Source organism: Rhopalosiphum padi, chromosome 4 (assembly GCF_020882245.1).
Source record: "Rhopalosiphum padi isolate XX-2018 chromosome 4, ASM2088224v1, whole genome shotgun sequence".
Lineage (NCBI taxonomy): Eukaryota > Metazoa > Arthropoda > Insecta > Hemiptera > Aphididae > Rhopalosiphum > Rhopalosiphum padi.
The window spans coordinates 18,169,734-18,195,659 of NC_083600.1; the positions used below are offsets into that span (position 1 = coordinate 18,169,734).

The 25,926-nt window shown below is 28.2% G+C and overlaps 1 protein-coding gene and 3 non-coding genes across 6 annotated transcripts in view; 3 read left to right on the forward strand and 1 right to left on the reverse strand.

Moving 5' to 3' along the window:
* Window positions 1–25,926, reverse strand: part of LOC132929641 (NAD kinase-like) — a 60,290-nt gene that overhangs the window by 27,622 nt on the left and 6,742 nt on the right. The window contains exon 1 of one of the 3 annotated variants that reach the window (XM_060995137.1): window positions 7,946–8,319. The exons of 1 other annotated variant lie outside the window; for it this stretch is intronic. In XM_060995137.1, the coding sequence (XP_060851120.1) occupies window positions 7,946–8,061 (116 nt within the window). In that variant the 5' untranslated portion in view covers window positions 8,062–8,319. Of the gene's footprint in view, window positions 1–4,577; window positions 4,918–7,945; window positions 8,320–25,926 lie in introns of those variants that run through there. One more of the 3 variants, XM_060995139.1, reaches the window with a different exon arrangement.
* Trnag-ccc (transfer RNA glycine (anticodon CCC)) lies at window positions 3,517–3,587 on the forward strand. The gene has a single exon. It is a non-coding gene; the product is annotated as a tRNA-Gly (tRNA).
* On the forward strand, window positions 13,017–13,088 carry Trnad-guc (transfer RNA aspartic acid (anticodon GUC)). Its single transcript has one exon. It is a non-coding gene; the product is annotated as a tRNA-Asp (tRNA).
* Window positions 14,548–14,638, forward strand: Trnay-gua (transfer RNA tyrosine (anticodon GUA)). The gene is given in 2 exon segments: window positions 14,548–14,584; window positions 14,603–14,638. It is a non-coding gene; the product is annotated as a tRNA-Tyr (tRNA).

The following is a 25,926-nucleotide window of genomic DNA, read 5'->3' on the forward strand; positions in this document are numbered from 1 at the left end:
TATTAGTTATTAATTATTATATATAGTAATATTATAAAGGTATTATTATTATTTTATTACAATTTTCAATTTATATCATTTCTAGATAATATGAAATTCACTGTTAACTGGCTGTAAACAGTGTAAACACATAATAATATTTCATGCGAGTTTATCAAACTGTAGATTAATATAATATACTTTTTAATCATCTATTCATAATTCAAAATGTGTTATCAAATTCAATATTAATAAGAGTTGATAAATGTTTTATATTAAGTATTAATCGTATAATAAACAATATACAATTATGGACCGATAGCAAAAATATAAAGCTCTCCTTCAAAAATAATAAATTTAATGAATTATCTAAATGTAAATCATCGGTATCACGGTCGTTTATCTTTTTTTTAAATTTTTTTACGCATATAATATTTAATATAATATTATGTATTGTGTATATTCATTAACCATAAAATAAAAACGGATAACAGACAACAGTGTTCAAGTATTGGAGTTTTACTAAGCATATTCAAGGATAAAATGTAAACATGGTCACAAAAGTTATGAAGTATGACTGAGTTCTCATTAGTCATTATCTAGTGCTAAATTATATATTTATATATAAATATAAATTACAAATTAATATGTAATAATTAATAACCATTTTTACACATTTTTTTGTGAACTGTAGGTATATAGTAAAATTTCGATGTTCAAGAGGTTCTCTCTTTTTTTAAAACTATGTATATAACATTCATGACTGTTGTCTGTGGCACTAATAAAACAAACAACAATAATCACAGAATCGTTATAAATTATAATTATAAGGTACATATATTTATATAGTAAATATATACATATGATTATGAACCGATTTAACATCTCGATAAGAAAATTACATACCTAAGTACATAATGTGTACATATATGACCTTAAAAGATATTTTTATACCTAAACAACTATGTTTCATTGTATTAAATATTTAAATAATTTGTAAACAAATTATGTACTGATGTGCTGGATGATCATCATTCATCGGTGCCCCCCGTGGTAAATACAAGAATATAACAAAATACAAATACCTATACGAAATACCTTCTTACATAACGCGATATCCAGTTTGTAAATCTTAATTGAACGTAAAGTATTTGTAGTATTTTCAATCTAATTAATAAAACGTACCGAAATATACCCGATGATAACAAAATAATTAACTCAATAACTACGACAACAGACCCATGATACTCCCTCCCTAAATACAGCCAAACAAAATTGTGCGGTAGGTTAAGTTATACATATGTCATATATCATATATGTTACTATTAAAAATATTGTGTTTAACTTGTAAGTTATATCTAACTTGTTTACTTTTTGTATAGGTTTGAATAATATAGCATAAGATGTCAATATTTTTGTCGTCACAACAAACAAATTTTACCGAATAAATATGTATATATTCAATGAATTTTCTAACGAAATGAAATTATTAGTTATTTATACATTGATAACCATAATTATTACTATAAGACATAAGTATATAGTTTTTATTATTCAGAAATGTAGAGATAAAACGTATAGGTAAAAATGTTATACGAATATCATCATAGATTCATATTGGTATTATAATATGAGTACCCGCACCATACATTTTATTTAAATGTTATGTTGAATTGTGTATTAATACGTCACCTATTGTTATTACACGTTTAATATAATCAAAAAAATCTACGCGATAATTCGATTGTTTTTTTAATTATTTTTCCTAACATGCAATTTGTTTATATTAATAATTGTTAAAGTGTTGAATGTTTGAGAGAATTGACAAAAACTATTACCCATTAATTTTATTATGATATATTAGTATACAATATACATATAAGGTTTATAATTTATAGAGATATATCATTGCATTGCAATGCAAATATTTATATAAAAATATTATTACTTACTAACTGTTAAATATTATCTCAAATATGTGTGAAAAATATAGTGTCTAATTGATTTAAAAATGAAGCTTACGTCAGACAGAGACCCAGTATAATTATTAAACGTATATTGACTTATAATAGTAGGTATGAAGTATTATGATAAGGTCTATAATATAGACTCTATATGAATATTATGTGTTTAAATTGTTTGATCTAATAAAATACTCTCGAAATGTTTAATATAATCATTTAAACTTTTAGACGTTTGAAATATTTTAAGACATAAAAATATAATAACAAACACAATACAAAAGTTTAGGTACAATTATTATATTATACCTAACTGTCAACTAACTAACTATTATGAAAACTGTATATGATTAAACTTTACACTACAATTAATATTATACTGATTATTATGCATTATTGTACAATACATGACTATTATAGTAGTATAAATAGGTATATAAGGAATAAGGAAACTAACTGCAATGGAAATAATAAAACCAATTCAATCGTATATATCTATAATAATCGTAATGTTATGGCTAATTCAGGAAGCCCATTAAATAAATTCTTTATAAAAAATATGGACTAAGATTTTTCGTCGTATTCAACTGGTTATAAATAAAGGTCTCAGATTTTAATGCTTTGAAAAACAAACCATGAAAAATACTGTAAGAAAACTGGTTTGGTATTCATACACAAAAAGAAATTTTGATGTTTATTGCATTTTGTGTTATGAAGGAAAGACTTTATATTTTATAAAAAATAAAGACCATTTTAGAAATTGTATATTAAATTACATGAAATACTAACTAAAATTAATTTTAAAGCAATGTTAAAATGTAAATTTTATAAAATATAGCTTAATGTTTATATTATTTTTATTATTAACTAGACAGATTTTAAACTGTTGAAAATTATTTTACAAAATATATTCATTTGGCGTGACAAAACGTCAAAATACCTATTCATTAAAAAGGTAAAAATATAAGAAAAATTTCGTAATTTTACTTGTAAATACTAGTAATTGTGTTATAAAACGTAGGCAATTTATCATTTAACACCTAAAACACCTATTTATAGAATGTACGTGTAGACTATATGGGATTATATTTACAATAAATTTATTATTTTTCCATGCAAGTATTGGCATTAATTTTATTGTTATTATTATATTTTATACTTAGCAAATGTTAATATATGTAAGATTTGAAAATATTATATAAATACAATACAAATAATTTAAAAAATATATAAATACATGCTACAAGTAAAATATTTAAAAGCTATGTTTTAACCCTATTCATATATTTTTATATTTTATATACCTTTATTTATAAAGATAATAGGTCAAGCTTCTATGTAGGTAAATTATTTAAAAATTTATTACACCTTAGATACTATTGTATGTAACTGTGTAGTGCGAGTGCAATACTGTGTTATTTTTATTCTAGCATGTAAAAATATTCACGTATTTAAGTTACTTGATAATAAAACTTACTAATAAGTATTAAGTAATAACAATAAATTATTCTGTATTATGAAAAATAAGTAGCTGAAACAATATTAAATGTGTAAATTACGACCCTAAGTTCCGAGAGCACCGCTGGTGTAATGGTATCATGCAAGATTCCCATTCTTGCGATCCGGGTTCGATTCCCGGGCGGTGCACTTGTTTTTTATTTATTTTTTTATTTTACCTTTTAGTTAGAGTACCTAGCTTAAACAAACTAACTAACGAAAACAAAAAAACAAGAACAGAGATAAAATTAATATTGTTATATCATTATTATGAAATAGTAACTGAAAATATTTTAAATGTCATTAGGAAAAACAAATATATTATAGTTAGTTACAACATTGAACACACCACTTACAATTCATTCTATATGTATACTATATTGTAGTTACTGATAAACTAGTTGAATATGTAATCAGTTAATACTTAATAGCTATAACTTGTAATTTAAGAGATTGAAAATTGTAATACTCATAAAAATAAAAATAAAATATATATTATTGCTATAGCTATAGCATCTTTATTCTTTAGTATACTTTTTGTCATTAAAATAGTAAATAAATATAATTTTCTATGATCAATAAATTCTGGATATGAGAGTATTACAGCACATACCTACTTCCCAAAATTTGAATTTTTTTTTCATTAATACGTTATAGAAATACATTTAAGTCTTAATATTCACAACGATACAACGCATTCGTGTTGTAAAGTTCTACACCTATACACGTACTTTTTATATAAGTAGTAAGTACCTATATATTTTTTAAATGTTTGGTTTTTGTCTGTAGATCTTTAAACTGTTTGCGGTATGGAATTGAATAATTAGAGTATCAACAAATTTAAAAACAGTTCTATATTTGAACGAATTTTAATTTGCAATTATTTTATAGTAAATACTTAATGTAGTACAGTACTAAAATACACCAATTTAAAAGTTTGTTTATGGCATTTTAATAATACTCTTATATACATGTTGTGTAAAATCACTAAAATCTATGCATTTAGACTATGCTAGTTTTAAACTAATGTATAACACTATATAACCTATGTACACACAATATAATATAATAATCATATGAAAATAAATAATAATTTATTACAATGTATGCATGACGTATTGCCTATAAAACTAATCTAACCTATTCGAAAGCCACGTTGACGACGTTATCTCGACGATTCCCCTGCTCCTTCGACTCGTCAGTCCGGTCATTCTGTTCCACTGCATGCTCATTATTGCGCGCATTTCACGTGTTTTACGTGAGCTAGCACTGACAACCGATCGCGACGGCGGACGCGGTTAAGACTTGTGTGTGTGCATGGTATTATAACAAATTATATGACGTATTCGGCGTTTAGACATCGCGTATTGTGTGCTCATTCACGCGTGTGTGGGTGTATATAAAGTTTAAAAAAAAATATTATCAGCGACGGATAAACGAACGAACACGATTGTTTTATAAATTATAATACACAGCTCGTTTTCGTGTTTTGTTTTCCCGACAATGATGCTGTTTGTTGCCCGACTAGTACACAACAATAGAGATAAGAACTTACACTTTAATCTAACTTCACGCACACGCACGCACACACACACACACACACACAAGAATACTATTTAATATGATATTAATAGCTTGTTATTGAACATTAAAAAGCTGCACGAGTACGGATTCACTGCAGTTGCAGAGGCGGATGTACCAGACAGAGACGACGATGATGAGCGTCAGAGTTCCCGTTATTATTTTCTTTTAATGTTTTTGCTATATAGAATATAAATATATCATATATTCGTTTACATAGCCTGCACATGGGTATTCGTAATATGTATCGAAGATAATTTTCTAAGTACTATCAACTGCAGGTGTATGCGCAATGCGTATAAAGCTTACGTTTTTGACACAGTCGCCCATTTATCGGTCATTGATAAGGAGAAGTGTTTTTCGATATACCTGCGTGTTGTATATTATGTGATAGTTCTACTCTACTCACATTATCATGCAGCACGCACTGCACACTCCGAAGATTTTTTGAATTACCCAGTCTATCTTATCGATAGACCCACTTATCGCAGTGCTCGGTGTTGAGAGGCGGAGTGGTGTGTGATAAAGGGGATTTCGGGATTTCACAGACGACGCGACAGTAGCATTATCGATTTCGAAGAGGTGATCGAGCAGTGTCAGACTTATTTTTTTATCTTTGATCTCATCTGCAGTATTGGAAACATGTAGTTGAATCAATAAAAAATATTTTGTACTTTATTTTCCCAATTGAAGTTTAACGCGTGTTTATAATTCGAACCTCTCATTATTATTATTAATATGATCGATTTATATCGTATATGCATGCCGAATTTATTACACAACCATAATTTATATGTATTATATCTACTAGCTAAGTATAATACCTAAACATTGCGTAAAATATTCCGTATAATATTAGTATACGATTGTACAAGATAAACGGATAACCAACAAATCATTGATTGGTTCAAACCTATTTGCCAACCGCGCCAATTGATGTGCTGTGCTGTACATTCGTACTTAGTACTTACTATAAAGTTACAATATAAATAATAATATACAACCACAACCGTAAATGTTATAAATTGCAATGCGTCAATACATTATCTTCGTATTAATACTTATTAATGTTAATTAATGAACAATCGTAATAGTGTGTGCTGAGATTTAAATTCGAATTAACTAGTAGGTAGTTTACTGACTTACTGAGTAGTAATAATTGTTAATTATTTTTAAGTATAATAATATGTTTATGTGTATTATAAATTATAATTATGTGTATAAATGTGTATAAATGTTTATAAAACGTATTAGGTGTTCTACTACTCATATATGAAGTATATATACTATAATATATACCTATGTATAAATTCGTTATATCCATCGCGATGGTTCGTTTGATATCAATCAAGGTTATCGCCCATTTAAGGCAATTAATTATACATATTTTCATAGTAAATACAATATATTTTTTCAGACGTAGGTATTTGCAGTAGGATATACAAATACAAATAACAACTTTATTTAAATATTTTATAAAAAGTATACACATTATTATGAATCATACAATTAAGGAAAAATTTTAGTATTAATATTGTTCAATGTTGCAATATTACTGTATATGCACATGTATTTTTACAAATCGTTTATTGTTAAGTGTTTGGTTTTTACAATACTACGCGATACAGACAACTAATAGTATACATATAAATAATAGTGAGCACAATAATAAATTTTGTAAAGTATAGAAAATTTTATGTTGCATTTTTTTCTGAGAGGTTATAATTTAATATAATAATATGTTGTAATATAAGATATGTTGTAAAATGTATATGCCATCATGAACGAAAATGTCATATGTCATAATAATATTCAGACAATAATACAATACTCACAGTTATATTGTCTGTTATTGCTATAAAGTTTAATTTATAAAACGCAATACTAAATACCACAGGTACCATATATATAAATATATATTTTGAACTGTATATCATAGATACATATGCGTATAAGACTATATACAATGTGTATATGTACCTATACATACGAATCGCAATTGTTCGTCAGTAGTTGGGTGAAGGTTGGTGACAAAATGATTGTCGTGGTACTTATATTCACGTGCATATTAATAATATAGTATTGCGTAAAGTCGTATAATATACGCTTTATACCGATGAGAATATTATTATGTATATGTCATATGTGTATAGATATTAATCGAAATTGTAAAGTTTTTCCATCACAGGTAAAGGTAAACGCGTCCTAGCTAGGTTAGGTGCCTATATGATAAAGGTAGGTATTGATTATAATATATACGCGTAGTTACGTTAATTATACATCGCGTACTATAAATATAACGAACAGGATTATGATGAAAAAACTGTCACAAGGAAAGTGACATATATAATAAATACATAAATAATTTAAAATCGTAGTTAGAGTTCACACATTATTGCGTGGGTAGTATGTAAAAACACACAACTATATAAACATATAAATCTTAATATATAAATAATACATAATATTCTTAGCGCGTGTCAGCTAGATAAATTACGTATAATATACTGTATACGCATCCAATACGCATTATATTCGTAAGGAAAATTTCAATTTTTGTCTATATCTCTCCACAGGGGAGGGGGTGGGACAAAACGAAGCATGCATGAAACTGTGACCAGACGGTCTCGGGATGGATGGGCTGTACTACAAAACAATGCCAACGTGTTTTTTGTTTGGGAAGGGGGATTGATTTGAGTGATTTCAGCCCTTCCTAGTACTTAGTAGGTATCCTTCTTTTCCCCTATCAAAATAAAAACCGTCTAAGAGTATTTGTATTAATTATATATATTTATACTTTATACCAGTAGTTAGTTTCTTAAACAATATATAACGTATATACTGTACTATACACATAATATATATTTAAATAGCTCTACAGCGGCATATACTCTTCTGTATACTTATATAAATATAGCTAGCCTTACCACATCGAGACCAGCGTCTTGAGCTCGTCCAGGTTGAGGTTTTCCAGCGACAGTTTATCGTCATCGTTGTCCGTCTGTTCTTCGGGTCCGATTCCGCTCTCCTGCCACGAATTCATCGCGTGATGGATATATTATAGTATGTATATGAACGATGAAATGTTATATTATACAACCGAATACAGCCTTCTTCGCGTGGTTTCAACGAAAACGAATTATAATATATAGTTCAACTTAATCGACGGGATCGAGTACACATGCAACACACGGTCAAAATAGCTATACACGCACACGTATAATATAATATTTATTGTGATGTGTATACGAGAGAAAAATCGACGGACGATGTGGGCACGCGGCGCGAAGTAATCGGCGGCAGGCGACGGCGCGAATTGCGACAAACGGCGGCGGCGGCGCTCGTCGGAGAGTGAAAGCTCGCCCGTATAATATATAACACGCCGAGTTTATAATATATATAACATTATAACTGCAGTGTCGTATGTAGGTATATACATAAAAAAAAAGTAGCGGCGGCAGCGATCCCGATGTCTGCACGTTAAAAAAATAATATATTACACATAATATATATGTAGATATAGTATATAAGTATAGGCGTGCGAGGTCTGCGGGGGACAAGTGACCAGTTTATCCGAATCGTATTCCCCCCACCCACCGCCCACCGGCTGACAGGCCGACCGACCGAAAATAATAATAATAATAATAATATGATGTTATGATAAACGGTATTTAATTCGACTGCCATCACGACCGTTTGCTGAGTATAATATTAACCTGCTATGTGTATAATACGTATGGTGAATTTTCGTATATGTGCGCGCGCCGCGAAGAAAGCAGAAAGCCATCGGGGCTATAATGAATGTAATATATTATTATACATATATATATATAATATACACATAATATATGGGTACGTACGTGCCGCCGCCACGACTATATGTATATATTACATGCATTATATACCTATATACTACAGACGGAGAAAGGTCTTGCGCGTTATGTATATATGTATTGTGTATAATATGTATATGCGTGTGTGTGTGTGCACGCGTAAAACAGTAATATAGCTAATAATATTATGAACACGTTAAAAATTCCCACTGGACTATAATATTATGTATGTAATATGTATAATATAGTAAATTATATTGTGATTGCATTCCTGCGCGGCGACCTAGAAGACTGCAGATTTCTCTGTTGAAGTCTCCTGCAGATATAGGTGCGCGCTAGTCGAAAATTCGACCTTCGGATTGTTTTTCATATGTCATCACGCTCATCATCAAGGATAAACGTGTGAAGAAAAAAAAAAACCATTTGTATATCATAATATTATAATCTATCGTTTTCTACTGGAAGACTATAATTCTATTATTATGGTAATTAAAAATCGCATTTAAACCTACCTACTGTATAATAACGAAATATGAGTCACTGTCCATTATATGCAATTCGTTAATCATAATATATGTATATTATATATTATAATACTGTACGCAGTAAATTAAAATAAATTAATATAATAGTCTTTTCGACTTCCTAGTGTATTGTGGAGCGCATATTCAAGAAAAAAAAGTAAAAAGTTATAACTATTATACGCCGATAGATACTAATAATAGGTAGCTTATTATTGCCTAAAACACTATATGGGGGCGAGCAAGAACAGTATAATACCTGTAATGACGACACACGTCATATATGTCTGCCTACGTATGACTCACAATATAATAAGTATAAATTTAACTGTTATATCGTTATATGTTAAATACATTTTCACATTGTGCCACTAACACAAAATATTACTAATTAGTAATTACATAGATAATGTCTGCATGATTGCCATTTGTTGATAATGTGATCAATTAAAAAAAATGTTAAAAATATAATAGGCATTAATAATCATATTTAATTAAAATATCATCGTACATTATTATTTATAGTTACTCGTATATAAGTATTTTTTTTAATTCTAAGCGGAACAATAAATAATTAATGTATTGGATATTTAATGATATGTATTTTTTAATTTTTTCTAGTGTTTGAAGTCACTTTTTATAACAGTTAAATTTAAATATCGAGGGTAGTCTATAATAGCGAAACGATCAACTCTGTATGTTTGATGATGTGGGGAAGGGGTGTCAGTGGTGTCACTCTTAGTACTAAAAAAACCGTGAAAGTCGCTCGGTTGTATAGTAAGTTTCGACCGACCGTTGGTCGTCATTGAGCAAGGTCACTGTAATGGATGTGTTAAATTTGAATTCAATGACAACTCTTTGCATACGTACGAAAAGCGATACTGACAGTGTGTCAGTCTCTATTTCTTAAGATATTTATTTTTATAATTTCTTTTTCTTTTAGTATTAGGTATGGTATGTTGATCTAATTTGTACCTATATATAAAAAACATCGCATATTATATTAAATTATAATATAATATATTAATATTATGTCATAAAATATCGTTGTTATATTAACTTATAGGTAAGCCATTACTATCTACTGTAAAACGATTTGTATAGGTTTATGGTAAAATTATCCTGTATTGTCTATATTCTATATAAATATCCTTAGAAAAATTCATTGCGTATTACAGAAATCAATAATATATACGCGTAATAGCAATAGTGAAAAGCTTCAAGTTTCTATATGATTAATATTTGTTTAACTACAGAATGATAATTAATAACTAAAGTTATTTGAGAAAAAACTCTTATGATTATTTTAAGTATTTACAATATTTTGTAATTGCTTAAGTTCTATGAAATGAATTTATTTATATTTAATGTTTAAGCATTTTTACTAAAAATACTAAACAAGATAATTGAAATCAATATTTATAGAAAAAAATCATGTATTTTAAATGCTTATAATTAGCTTAAATTTAGTCTAATTACTCGTATATTGAAAATCGCGTTGTGTATAGAAATTTATAAATTTACCTGATCACTTATCCTTTGTCCGATCACGCATCCGATCGGATGCATCATTATTGGATAAGGAGTCAGATGAGGATGAGTGATCGGATCAAGAAGCGGTTTAAAGTATACCAAATCATCTTACTTACTATGGTAACGACTAAAAAATATAGGTTAGGTAAGTATAAAGTATTTATAAACACGGAAGTGTCACCTATAAAAAGTATATTGTATGAAAATAGAAAAAATATAATAAATTTTGAAAAATATTTTGCATTCAAACATTATACAAAAATACGATTAGTGACAAAAAATGTCGAGTTAAATATGATTGTTTTAAATTATTTAAATAGCTATATTTATGGTTCTATTACATCTATTTATTTAACTTGTTTGATATGTACAATACCTTTATAGTAGTTGATTATCATTAAATTTACTAAAAATATTATTAACCACGATTCCATAACCTGTGTATTAGGTATCGACTACGTATAATATATTAACCTTGTCCTTACAATATTTTTATAATTTTATTTTATTTCTATGTCTGTATTCGAGTATACAACAAATAAATCATAATAATCTAACACCTAAATACAAAAATTATAAATGGTTAGGCTACATTCATTGAAGCGTTATGTTAAAACAATGACTAAATAAAAAATAAATATTTATTTTTTTGTTTGGCTATTTCAATTACGTATTATATTATGTACAATATATCTATATAGGTACCTACTTATTATCTTATTATATGAGTTGTACCAATATTCAATAGTACTATAATATAGTCTTCTATAATTTGACAAATAATTTAGGACTTTAGGTATAGTATTAATTTATTGTAATAGGTAATTTTTTTTATTTTTTTATCTATTTTGTTTTTTTATTAATTTCATACACAATAATATATTATTAATTATTATAAATGACTTAGGACCGTTAAATTGTTTATAAATAAAATAAATAAATAATATTATTAGTATTATATTATACCTATTGTACAATCCAAAATGCGGGAAAGTAGTTTTCAAGTAGACTTAGTGGCAAATTTAAATCTGTTTTGAGATTTTTTATCGCTTCATGAGATCAACGGTACGTTTGGTACACGTCTAAATGTCTTATGTTCCGCGTGTGTTAGATAAAGATCAAAACGGTCGGTATCGAATGCTATATAATCTTCAATGGGTACCAAGTAGATGGAGTTCGTAGTAACATATCTACTTAGGTACTTGAAGTCTCAAAATAAATAGATTTTTATGAGCTATAGCAGTCGTAACATTATTTTAATTTTATTTGAAACATCAAACCACAAACAACTTTTACTTGGTGCTTAGACTGCTTAGAGCCTTAGAGGCACCTAGTCAATTCTAAATAACCGAGAATAATTATAACTATTGTCTATTTGGTAATAAAGTAATAAACCTAGCATTTTACACCAAGTGTTTTAAATTTGACAAGTTTTTTTACATTATTAACTTGGACATAATATAATGACCTACCTACCTAAATAAAATAAATAAAATATTCCATTATAGGAAGAAAGTTATCAATAGTCAACAGGCGCGGAACTAGAAATTAAATGAGGGGGGGGGGGGATAAATACAAAATGTACTCCAAGCACATAAAAGCATAGGCATTGAGTTTAAATTTTGAAATATTTTAAGTAGGTACCTAAGGCCTAAGGGAGGGGCCTGAAGCCCACATAACCCTCCTTGTATCCGCGCCCGATAGTCAATATAATATACTAATATAGTATAAAATATTAATAGCCATTAGGTAGGTATTATAAAATCTATATTCTATTATATTAATTATAATTATTTGTACATTTGTACGGTAGCGATTAGTGACTATAAAAGAATTGCATGTGTAGATATTAATCATTTAACCTGTATCAGTATTGTCTATAGAAAGTAGAAGGTATACCTACTTATTACTAATTATGTATTGGCTATGTATACATTTAATAATAATATATATTTTAGGAATGAAGTTCTTTTTAATTTGTGATAATTTACATATAAAATAAAAAATTAAATAAGAAATGAATCATATAAATACACAATAACAAATTAACAAATAACTAAATACAAGAAAGCTGAGGTTAAATAATGTAAAAATCCATCGACTAAGCATAATCCTCGGTAGTATAGTGGTAAGTATCCCCGCCTGTCACGCGGGAGACCGGGGTTCGATTCCCCGCCGGGGAGGAAAACTTTTTGCATTTTTTAGTTGTGAAAATAACAATATAAGCCAATTATAATAAATTTTATTACTATTTTTTTATTTTTATTAAGCGCTTATGAAGTTTGAGGAATCGATTGTTATATCAAACTATCGATTTTATTCGTCAATAAATATCACCGTCAAGATAATTTTATTTACAAAATTAATGTGACTTATTGGCTTATTAGAATAATTTGAATACCTACCTACTCATACATTTAATGAATGATTAATTGGGTTGACTTTAAAGAAATTGTAATTATAATTTAAATTTGTAATTTAATATGTTGTACAGCAATACAGCATTAGTGCATTACATTTTTATAATCATACGTAATATATTGTGTGTGGTTAATGCTATTTGTAGTGCAGTCATTAGTCACCAATAATAATACTGCAGGCTAATACAGTAATACTGAATTTAATATCTGGGAAATATACATATTACCTGTTGGCCGTAAGCCCGTAAGGTAACACTAGTAACATAATAGGTACATAACCCAAGTTCCTAACTTAAAATTTATTGTAAACTGTTATGCATAATCGTCTTTTGACAAACATCAATAGATTTATTGATTAGTACATTTACTTTGTTAATTTGACAATCTTATTCATTTCATATTAGTACTCAATAAAATTAAAAATTTTAATTAAAGGAATGAAATATCAAAGTAAGGGGTAGCCTACGACATTTAAGGTCCGTCAATAGAAAACAGATTCGCTCGTTAAAATACTGCTGTATGTGTACGATAATATTTCATTAAAAAAATAGGTAATTTTTGGAAAAATATTATAATTTTTATGTATTATTATAATAATAATAATACGTTGGGGTATACCTTAAATTTTCAAACAATAATCTTTAAAACAATGAATGTTTATCGTGGAAATATTTATATAATATGTTATTTTAAAATTTTATAATAAATAACAACAATATTAAAACATATTAACGTATTAAACTGTAGACCAGGGGTCCCCAATTAATATTTTTGAAGGGCCACATTAAGGATCTGAAATTTTTTCACGGGCCATCAAAATTCTAAGTACATATTTACATTATTTAAAAACCAATAATATTTAATAAAAATAATAATTTACAATAATAAAACATATAATGTTGTCGTAATAATGTGTTATTTATTATTTGTCTGCGGGCCAGATAAAATGTGTTCGGGGGCCCGCGGGCCGCCATTTGGTGACCCATGCTGTAGACTGTATCCACGATTTAAGAATTGAAAATATTTTAAATGGTATTGTCAATTTAATCTGATAAATGTTTGAGTTCCAATGATTTAATATAATGAGCGGTACCTGTTGAATTGTTTCGGACTTATGGTGGTCAACTGTTGCCACTAGATAGCGTACGATTTACTGTTTTAGCTATTTTATCTCCTACCAAAATGCGTTTAAATATCATGAATTTAACCGATAACAGCATGGCCTTCGGTAGCTCAGTTGGTAGAGCGGTGGACTGTAGCTGGTAAAATCAACAGACATCCATAGGTCGCTGGTTCAAATCCGGCCCGAAGGATTGATACTTTTTGCACTTTTTTTTTCATCATTGGATTTATTGATTTTCTATGCCAATTATCCCGTAACATTTCTACTCATTTATTTGGAAAATTAGTGGTTAGAATTCACGTTCCTTTTATTGTTTATCAATCAAATTAAAAATAAAATGTAATATTCTTTATGTTTTTCATAAATCGTTCAAATTTTGAAGTAGACTAGTGGAGCATAATTTTTCGGGTTATTGTGCTATTTTTATAAAAATACTTCCAAAAATGTCAATAGGTAGGTACTTTAATTTCGAGTTAATAAATTTTCATACAAAATATAATATATACGCATTTGAAATGTAAATGTTTAAAGTTTTTTGAACAATTTTAATATTTTTAAATACAAGTAAATACATTTTATTTTTTAATAGAATACACAATACAATGTATGTTTGAAAACGTGAGTACATAACTACTCAAGTTATTAAATTATTTGATTTCTAATTATACATTTATGTGTAAATATTTTTAAAAGAAACATTCATTATCTTGAAAATAGAATAATTATATTAACGTTTTTCAAAATAATTTTTTACAATATTATATATTATATAGGTTGAAGTCATTACAAAATATTATATTTTTACAATTTATAATTTTAACTAGTGTCTAGTGGCGAAACATGGAACTTAGTGGTCCTAACTCCTAGAGCATATAAGTGGTAAGGCATCTTTACGGTATAATAATTAAATTATTCAATAATGCTGCTAGAAAGAGTCTTTTGTTATAGAATTTTTTTCGTATTGTAAATTAAATTATTTTTAATATAATTGTGATTTTAATGATAAAAAAAAAATGTACAGTGTTTTTTTAATGTAGCGATAAAGGTTCTGTACTTCTCAACTTGGGCGTACATTTGCGGCCCACATAGCCCAATAAGTCAGTGATTTTAACTAATAATTTTTAATTTTTAATAATAGCATTAAGTTTTAATTTCATGCTTTTCGTGTTTTGTTAATTTTGAAATTTTGATCGTATTAAAATGTTTGATGTAATTTTTGGGAAAGAGTATCTTATACAAAGTTACAAAAATTGATTTTACGCTCACAAATATTTATACAAATAGCTTACATCATTTTGACGCGGTTAAAAACTTGTATAAATGACAAAACCACCAGGTCGTGTTCCACGGTGTAAACTTTTGCAGATTAGTGAAAACTGCTGAACTTATAATTTATAAAGTTATATACATAAAAAAGCTACATATAAAATATTAATTATTAAGAAAAATTAAACTATAAATGTTGAATTGTATACTAATATATTATGAGGTGAAGGTACATTTTATTAATCATAGAGCTCAAAACAGCCAGAATTGTTTAACTCTCAAACCAATTGGTTTAGAAAAAATTTTCTCAGCCTATTTTGACGTAGACATAAATACCTACTGAAAATTTAGTATACTACTTATTTAAATGCCTGTATAGTGCTCTAGCGGCCTAGCGCTTCAAACAGAATATGATTATTTTTCGTAAGGGTTATGGGCTTATATGACAATCAGGTAATGGGCCTACTTACGGGTTAATATAATATGACCAATAACATTTTTTTAAATAAACCTACAGACCACAATAGTTTATTTTTTTGTGCGTTAAATTGTGTTGTTTTGGCATTATGTTGTATTCCGTATTATAAGTATAAGAAGATAATAAAGTGTAACTATCCACGAGCATCTAAAATCAAAACCCCAATAAATAACATCGTTGACCGTAAACAAATTTACAATTTGACTAACAAAAGTTAACTGCGAATTTCAGACAGCAGTATGATTTAGCGACCATCGAATTCGTTATTAATACTACGATGTTTATTTAGTGCGTAGGTCGAGACCGGACATCAGACCGCGAAATGTTTTGAACTTGATTTGTTCATAATAATTGGGCACTACAATGGTTTCGGGTTTTCGACTATTGGATGGTTTTTTTGTTTTTTTTTTTTTAGATAACTATATTATTATAAGTGTACAACTATCGATTGAACTTATTTTTCGAGATGACTAGTGCGCGTATGGCGTATGTATTTTGAAATACATCAGTCGCTAAGAAAAATGAAATAATAATAATATTTGTACGTCAAATATAAACAAGACAAAGAACCTTTTTATGGAAGTAGACGTCGAGCATGCACATTTGTTTTACGGTGGGATCATTTTAGATTTAGCATATCACGTTCGTAGAATAATATACGTTTTTTATGTCTTTTTATATGCACTATAAGAATAATATAATTATTCCTTTTTTAGACGGTTTTAATTATAAATACCTTTATATTATAATTTATAATGATATAGTATCCTTGAGATTCATATTTTCAGTTTCAAAACTGTGTGCACGATATTAGTGTCTGTTCGTGTTTTTCATTCTAAATATTGTAATATTAGGTAGTAAGTACCTACAACTACAACACAAGTCATTAGTTTCGTTGACAGCTCATTGACAAAATTATTTTCAGCGAGTGAGTGCAATGTTACAGGATAGCAACCAGTAAAAATATTAATAACAGCTACAGAAATTAAATGGTACATAATAATATTATAAATCGTAAATAATATATAATAATTATATAACATTGTATAAATTATTGAACACGCGCGAACTATTTTAAATGAAAAAAAAATATACATAATTTTTATTTATAAAATGTATCATGATGAACTATCGATTTTTTATATCTGTTTCACCAGCACTGCCACTTTCGAATTTTAATATCGAACCTCGACAGTATTATGCACTTTTTTTTGTACAATTTTTTACAACTAAAACAACATTTTGTACAACCTGCCCCCTCACACACGACCAAAATCGTTTTTCCTACAAAATTTTACAAAAAAAAAAAAAATACATAATACTGTATAATTTAAAATTGAATTGTTTTCAATATTTGACAAAGGGAGTGCTGGGGAAACGTTTTCCCAGCATGCGCATAGGAAAAACGGTTTTTAATCGTGTTTGGAGGAGTATACAAAATTTTGTTTTAGTTGTACAAAGTTGTACAAAAAAAGTACACAATAGTCATAATACTGTCGAGGTTTATTGATATAAAAATTCGAAAGTGGCAGTGCTGGCGAAACGGACCTCTTTTTTTTTAACGTGGTTTAAATATAGATATTTTTTATTATTATTATTTTTAGAGTTTAAAATAAGGAGGAGGAAAAGAGTATGAAAAAATTTGAGTACCTACCTGAATATTTAAATATCTTATTGATTAGGGTATAGTTATTTTTTAAAAAATAAGCGGGATTCAAGATTCAATCTTCCTGTGTTTTCCCTCAATTCAAACACTAGTTATTATTATACATAATATTATATGTATTAATATGAGTTTATAATTTTTTTAATTGACAGTAAAAATCTAAGTTGTTACAATGGATGTTTTGACTAGTAAAGTATTATAAGTTAATACATTACTAATTAAGTTAAAAAAAATAACTTTTAACTATTTAGTCAATGGCAGGCCTTTGTATAATAAGTATACAAATTGTGGCTATTTACGAAAGGATACCTAGCTAGTGCATATACATTATAGTTTTGAAATTGTAAAAATATCGATTCGTGTGCATCTGACGTGAACCTTGGAATGTCAATTTCCTATAAGTTGACAGTTTTTTTTTCAAACAGTTATTACACGCATGGTTTACGCAAACCGTTGAAACCAAAAATAATACAAATAGCAATTATTATGCAACAACTATGTTTTGTATAACAGACGGTTTCTTATTGTTGTCGTTGGTAAATATACGAAACATTGATGTAAGTACCTACTGCATGTTTGCATATATTTAGTTATACCCGTATAGGTATACAAAGGATTTTCAACAGTCAATTAAGTATGGAGATAATGTGATTACAGACGAATGTCGAACCGAGCCGAACAGTAAATGATGTATAGTGTATTATTATTTATCGCATACAGTAATTGAATAATACACTTTAATATGGTGTAAATAGTAAATATAATGAAACAATATATAAAGGTACCTAAACAGTTTGTTTTTTTTATATCGCGCACGCCTACAACAAAACTATTAGAATGGCAAAACTATCGTCGTAATAAATAGCTCTACGAAAAAACTTAATCATTATGTTTGTCTTCATGCGGGTACGTTTTATAAGGATTTTTAAGTTACCTAGTTAATTTAATTATACCCAATACACTATTATAATGCGTAGCGGCATTTGCATGGGTTGTCGTATGTTGTTTGACGGGTGAAATAAAATATTGTCACGACGAAAGCGAATCATTATTATTTTTTAATTTAATTTTTACATTTTTAAACTATTCGTTCCAATTTGATCTCTTTGAAGACTTTTACATCAAGAAATTTAAGACTTTACATGTTACGTTTTAAATTCGAGCCATCGTGTTAAACCTAAACGTGAATTATGAACATAATAATTGGTACCTAGAGGTAAACATCTTATGCCCTATTATTAGCCATCATACTTTTTTAACATTTTAATAATAAAAATATATTGTAATCGTTAGGTAGATTTTTAAAAGGTATTTTTAATTAGAGACTTGGGCTTTTGATGCACGCATATGCTCTTGTAGTTCTAGTTATCCGATTGCGGATACACAAGAAGTGGGTCAGAGGGTTTGATGACTGACAATAATAATAACGATTATTATATTATAATAATTTTATACCAATGTATACCCAAGTATCACTGTATAATATATAGTAGATACCACACGATGGAATGTAAAGAAAAGTTAACTCTATATCATATATATATATACGTAAATAAATAGTAAATCTCGCGTACATATATACATATGTAGGTACGCGGGATTTACTATTTTTTTTTTTGACTGTACGCGTTACATCATTGTAAACGTTTTTTTTTTTTTATAATACTATTTTTCAAACGCATAACTGCGGTGGTCTTGACACACGGGTCGTGAGTCTATTCATCGACAAAAACAACGTAAGTATCTATACAGACAATATATTCACAATAAATATACATATTACAATATACGATCTCTCGATTCACGCAGTACGACAGTATCGTTGTACGTTATTATAACTAATGATAATAACGCGGGTAAGCAGTATATTATAATAATATAAATATACGATGTGTCATATATTGTTTGCACACTGTACACACACACACTCGCGCACACACAAACATATTGTATGTACACTGCAGTTCAGCGGTTGCCGAACGATTTATGATCCAGAGTCATATTATTGTAATGACGTATAGGCGTATAGCATAATATAATATTGCATAAAATATCAGACCGAATCAATAGCCTCGCGGGGCGCTCGTGATTGCTGGAGTACATGTATAATAATATTGTGTACGTTGCACGCGTCCTATAGTGTATTCGATAGTTCGATATGCGATGATATTATAATGCAATATAATAACTTTCGGCATCGGCCTCGAGGAAAAAAGTTCGCTTTTGTCATGAGTAGAGGGGACCCGCCGATCACGGTTTCAATGTCAGTGGTTTTCGACTAAGCAGGATTTGATTTTAAATTTTACAGATATTGCTAGATAGGTATACATATTAGCATATTATAATAATTATTAATATGATATAATTAATTGATAATAAGCGGGTCATGTTGTCCATGACGTACAATATGGTTTTAATTTTAAAAAGCTTCGTAAAATCTTAATAATAATAATTAAATATGTACCGATATCCATTTTTGAAAATGTTTACTGTTTTTATATATTATAATACATACACAACATCAACAACTATATACAATTATTCGAGCTTTAATCAACTATATACAATACACTATTTAGATAAAAATAATTTTTTTTTTATAATATTTTTAATTTTATTGTTGTTTGTCTAGAAATATTATATGTGATTAGGTTCCGAAATCCCTTCGTCAAAATAAACACATATAGAATAGATTTGTTTCGTATTTAAAATTGTATAACTAATAATGACCTAGTTGGTAAATTTTCCCAACCCCAAAAGCTTTAATGATAACAATTAATATGTCCACCGTATTATTTTTTTCTATTTTGTCTAGCAACAATGCAACATATATTTAAACTTGAAATTGTTTTTATTTTTATTATTAGAACAAACAAGAATATATATATATATATATAATCTGTAATAAAAATGTAAATAATAGAAAATATGGGGATTGGGGAGCGAGGGTAAAGTATACAAAAGTTAATGGCTTGATAGAAGGAGCGAGGTCCCCTGATCCTACTTCACAATTTTAGTCTGTTTTTTGTTTATTTTTTTTAGCTTATATTTTCTTAGTTTTATTTTTTTTATATAATAATAATAGGTTAGGCTAGGTTATCTTAATGCGACCGCTATTACTATACTATACATTTGGGAAGGGGGTGTTCAGAGGAGGGCTATAGTTAAATTCGAAAAAAATATTAAAAATTTAAATATAATTATATATTATCTGTTAGGGTTTAAGTTGGACAACAAACCAATCAAAATACAAACCACCAAGTGGCTACTTAATATATTATAATATACTACATAGTGTATAATGGGGATGAGACAATATTACATTAAAATCGCATTTTAATGTGTCAGATTATTGTGATACACTGTATAATTTTACGAATTTTAATCCCACGACTACTTGTCGTCGATGTTATGATATAAATGATATTGATATGTTCTAGTCGTAAATTATTATTATTGAGTCCTGTGACATTTCGATTTATTCTAACTATATATTTTATTGATCGATTGTAGGGAAAACTTTTGATACATATTATGTATACATTATATTATATTATGCGTTATAAATTCGGCGGCGGCGTGTCGATATGTCAAATTAGTATAGGGTTTTTAATATTTCATACGTTTCAATATGTCAACTTGATTAGGTACTTCGTGACGTTCACGAAAAAATCTCGATGAAATATCATCTATTTCATTCGCAGCGATCTTACTATAGAGCCCAGCGGTATTCAGTGTTGTAATAATGTAATTTGTTGGGTTTGTGTCGATTTTAAACATTTACGTGCATGTTTGATCGATTTTTGTGGTGCCAAAAGTAATGCAGTGCCAGCTAGTGTATCGAGTATATTCGAGTGTGCCGAACAACGTGCAGACAAGGCCGTCCTTGTCATTAAATCAGACCTAAAGGACATTTAGGACGAAAACAATATAGAAATATTCCAAAGTCAATTCGTCCAGATATTTTCATTTCGTGCCGCCGAAAGAATTCACTTGCACGTCAATCGGCCAATATGTACCTATAGAGTCTTTTATACACGCGTATAGCCTTGTCTCGGAAACGATTCAAATAAGATTTGTCCAGCGGCAACGAGTGCACAATAGAATCAGACGTTCTTTGTACGCATTTTATTGCAAACCCGATCGGGTTTATAGCAGCAGCCACTATATATATATTACATATTTCCACACGGCCCATACACTATGACCGTTTAATATTATGATACGATTTCAATCGTTTTATCGCCTGAAAATATCTTAGAAAATATAATATTATGTACTCGGAATCGTTTTTTGGATTAATAATTTGCCACAGTTTAACCGACTTGGAGATCAAAAAAATAAATATCATATTCAGACACATTTTTTTTTGGTGATTACACACACATTTACATCAATATTAAATTTCAAGCACAAGTACACGTCGAATTATGTAATTATTTTTATTTATTGTTTTTTTAGGCGATTATAAATAGAAGAGTTGATGGTCGTCGCAAAGACTACTCTAATGAACATTTTTTTCAATCAATTCGAATCATTTTTTATGCTAATAATCATATCGAGTGGGGAACTGTGCATATGCTTAATTCCGCGATATCTATATTTAGATAGACAAGTGCAAGGGTATTTTCATCATTTGAATAATGTTTTTAATTAAAATATATTTTTATTTAGTTAATTATGTAGATAAAATCTAATACGTTGGTATGAAGTATATATACTTCATTGCGCATTGAGTTTTAATGGAAACATTATAAATATGCTGTATGTTGGTTTTTATAATATTTAATAACGAATTTCATTATTACATAATATATTGAACAGTTTTATTTTATCCATATTGATTCAATCTTGTGTATACGTTGGACGTAATTTATGGTCTTATTAATTTGCTTTAGCCACCAACTCAATTCTGCACTGTGTGGTGTGAATAATATCTTGTTATTTAATTAACATTTTTACCACGCGGGATATTATTTTTATAGCCAATTAATTTTTGTTGAACATTTCCATTTAAAGGTTATAGTTTTTTTTTATGATCCCTATATAATACATTATCGAGATGTTTATTTTACTCGTTAGTTGTATTGCATATAGTATTATATTATATTGAACAAACATTCTATTAAGAATTAAATCTTTAAAAAAATATTTTATCTTTATTTTGGAGTCAAAATCAGAATGTCAAAAATCATATATATCTACCTACATGATTGATCAGGGTTTATTTCAAGTATAACAAACAATTTAATAGCATAACAATTAATTATCAAGTAGATACGTGTAGAAATGTTATGTCATATAAAAAAAAGAACACGGTGTAATTATATGAATCATGTGATCTATGATGATAATAGAGCGGTATAAGTGGTTTATTTTAATAAGTAGTTTTGACTGTATAAGTCTTCTTGTGAGTGAATTGTGTTTTATAACGCCGTTGTTAAATAAAGTCTAAACTTCGTAGACTTAATGGTAATAACATATAGGTATTATTTAGAATTTTCAATAATTTGTTAAAAAATTATGTTTACTATGAAATCAATTATTACCTATCATTATGCTATCGAACTATTTGTATCTAGTTAAGTATTAGCTACCAGATATTTAAGTATACAGTATATACTGTACTCATAGATGTCTCCATAATAAATGTTATGTATTATTATAGTAAAATTCTTTTTTTTAAATGTTGTTGGGATACAATAATACATTAAGATACATTGTTAGTTACATTAAAATTGATTAACAAACGTTCCTCAATAATATACCTAGTAGAAATATATTATATTGTAATTTATAAGTGGATTATACTATTACTATTACATAATCTAATATGGACTTGAAATTTGAATGTAGAAGATATTCCTTTATATAGTCATATACTCATATATTATAATATATACTCATACCATAATACCATAACAATTATATCCAGTAAGTTTTAAAAACCTCTACACGTACATAGTTTTATGGTCACTAACTAAATTTGGCTTAAAACTTTTTTTGAATGCGAAAATTTATCATTGCTTTTAAATTTATTGTAGCAAGTATACTCATCTACGTTCATCCTTCTATGAGCAATATTATTATTATTATCTTAGAATAAGAACAAAACGATACTATACACTCACAGACTAGAATTTTTCAAGTTGGTGTATATTAAACCATTTACAAAATCTTTTAAATACTATATAATACATAATATTATAAATGTTATGTTAAATGAATGTAAATTTTGGAAGTTGAAACGCATTTATTAAATCGTTAGTTGAGTTGTTTTTTTAGTTTTTGCAATTTGAATATTCTTATATAGGCTTGTTATGCTCAGTTGGGCCGCACAAATCTCGGAGATTTCGATCACATCGTGGCTCTACACGCGCTTATTATTATTGTTGTAATGTACGTGACCGAGTCGAAAATTAAAAAATATAATTTAATTTTTTTGGGCACCACTGCTGATCAGGTCTTTTTCGTAAGGATGTTCCTATTTCGTGTTCGATATGGTTTTCATTTTTTCATCTTTGTACGGTGAAGAAATGTCAAAATGCGATATTGAAACCGGACGCAAAGTACCACGACGCAGTAACGCACACATGCAAGGCTGTCAAGTCTAAGACTTGCGGCTATTGGATAATAATATACAGGATGATTCGTACTATCGAGTTCTTAATCATATACACATCCGACCGCGTATTAGGTTAAATAGTGCTCTACCACCTTATATTACCTAAACTAAATATTGTGCTTAAACGTCCATATAACACTGCTTGGCTATTTAATTGGAAATTATATAGTGCGTAATTCAATTTAAATTATGTTAACGTAAATTATTTGAATCAATTGGTATAACAGTATTACACATTTTATAGTAATATTAAACGAATGTTTAACAAATAATAATAATTTTTCGAAAATACAATAAAAAGAAAAAAGTTATTGCTGTTTCAATAATTGATATACATATTTCAGAAAAACTAAACTGATGAGAATTTTAAAAACAAAAAATACCTTTAAGGGCTTTTTAAAGTCCAAGAATACTCATTTTTTTGATTCAAATGTAATTTTTTTTTTTATTTATACGTATGGCAACAATAAATAACACCGAAGAGGTTTAAATGTCTAGCATAGATACTTTTTAGTTTATAATAGAAATCGATTACATAAAAAAAACGGGTGTGTCATAAATTGTATCGATTTTCTGTGGTATTTTCTTATGTACCAGTATAATATATAGAAATAAAATCAAAAATGACTCGAAGTTTATTATTTGCAACAAAAATTATTACCGGTAAGTATTATCATACTCGGAAATTGAATTACTCCTATACATATCGCTGGAAAATTTATCACAGACATGAACAAAAACAACGTGACGTTCAAAACTCATAGGTTCACTAACAACCTAAAAAGTTATTATTGACTATATAACGAAAATTGTTGACCGCAGCACGCATTGACGGCAAAACGAGGGCGTTTACAGGGGTATATACAGAGTGATTTACTAGGCACTGGCATGCTCACCCTTTTTTTCTTCAATAATGCAGTTATTCAAAATATGAATTTTAGACCAGATTTTCAAGTTCTTGCGATTTGTTTTTCTTCTTAAGGAGTATCTTGCGGAGGTATAAATTTCTATTTTTAAAACGAATACTCTTTTTTACAGTAAATTATTTAGCGGATAACAGTTTGTATTTTATTAAGTACATTTTATAAAATTCCATAAATATGAATTTGATTAAGTTCATTATGATAAGAAAAATTTAGGGTTAGCATGTTTGGTGAATCACCCTGTAAACATAATAAATAATAGTAAATAGGCATTCGCATTGACGTTTAATTAGTCCCGGTGGACGACCAGAATATGTTACACGGCGCGTGCACTTGACCCCTTCTCGTAACTTGCTAGTGCGTCTGCTGCTGGTCCTCCATCATGTGTATAATATTATCATGTATATATATGCCTCATGACGTGTAGATACACGTATACGAATACAGTTTGTGCGGTATGTACTATTACCGTCTACCCGTGCAAGTACAGATTGATATTAGACGGTATGTAGTCACGAAT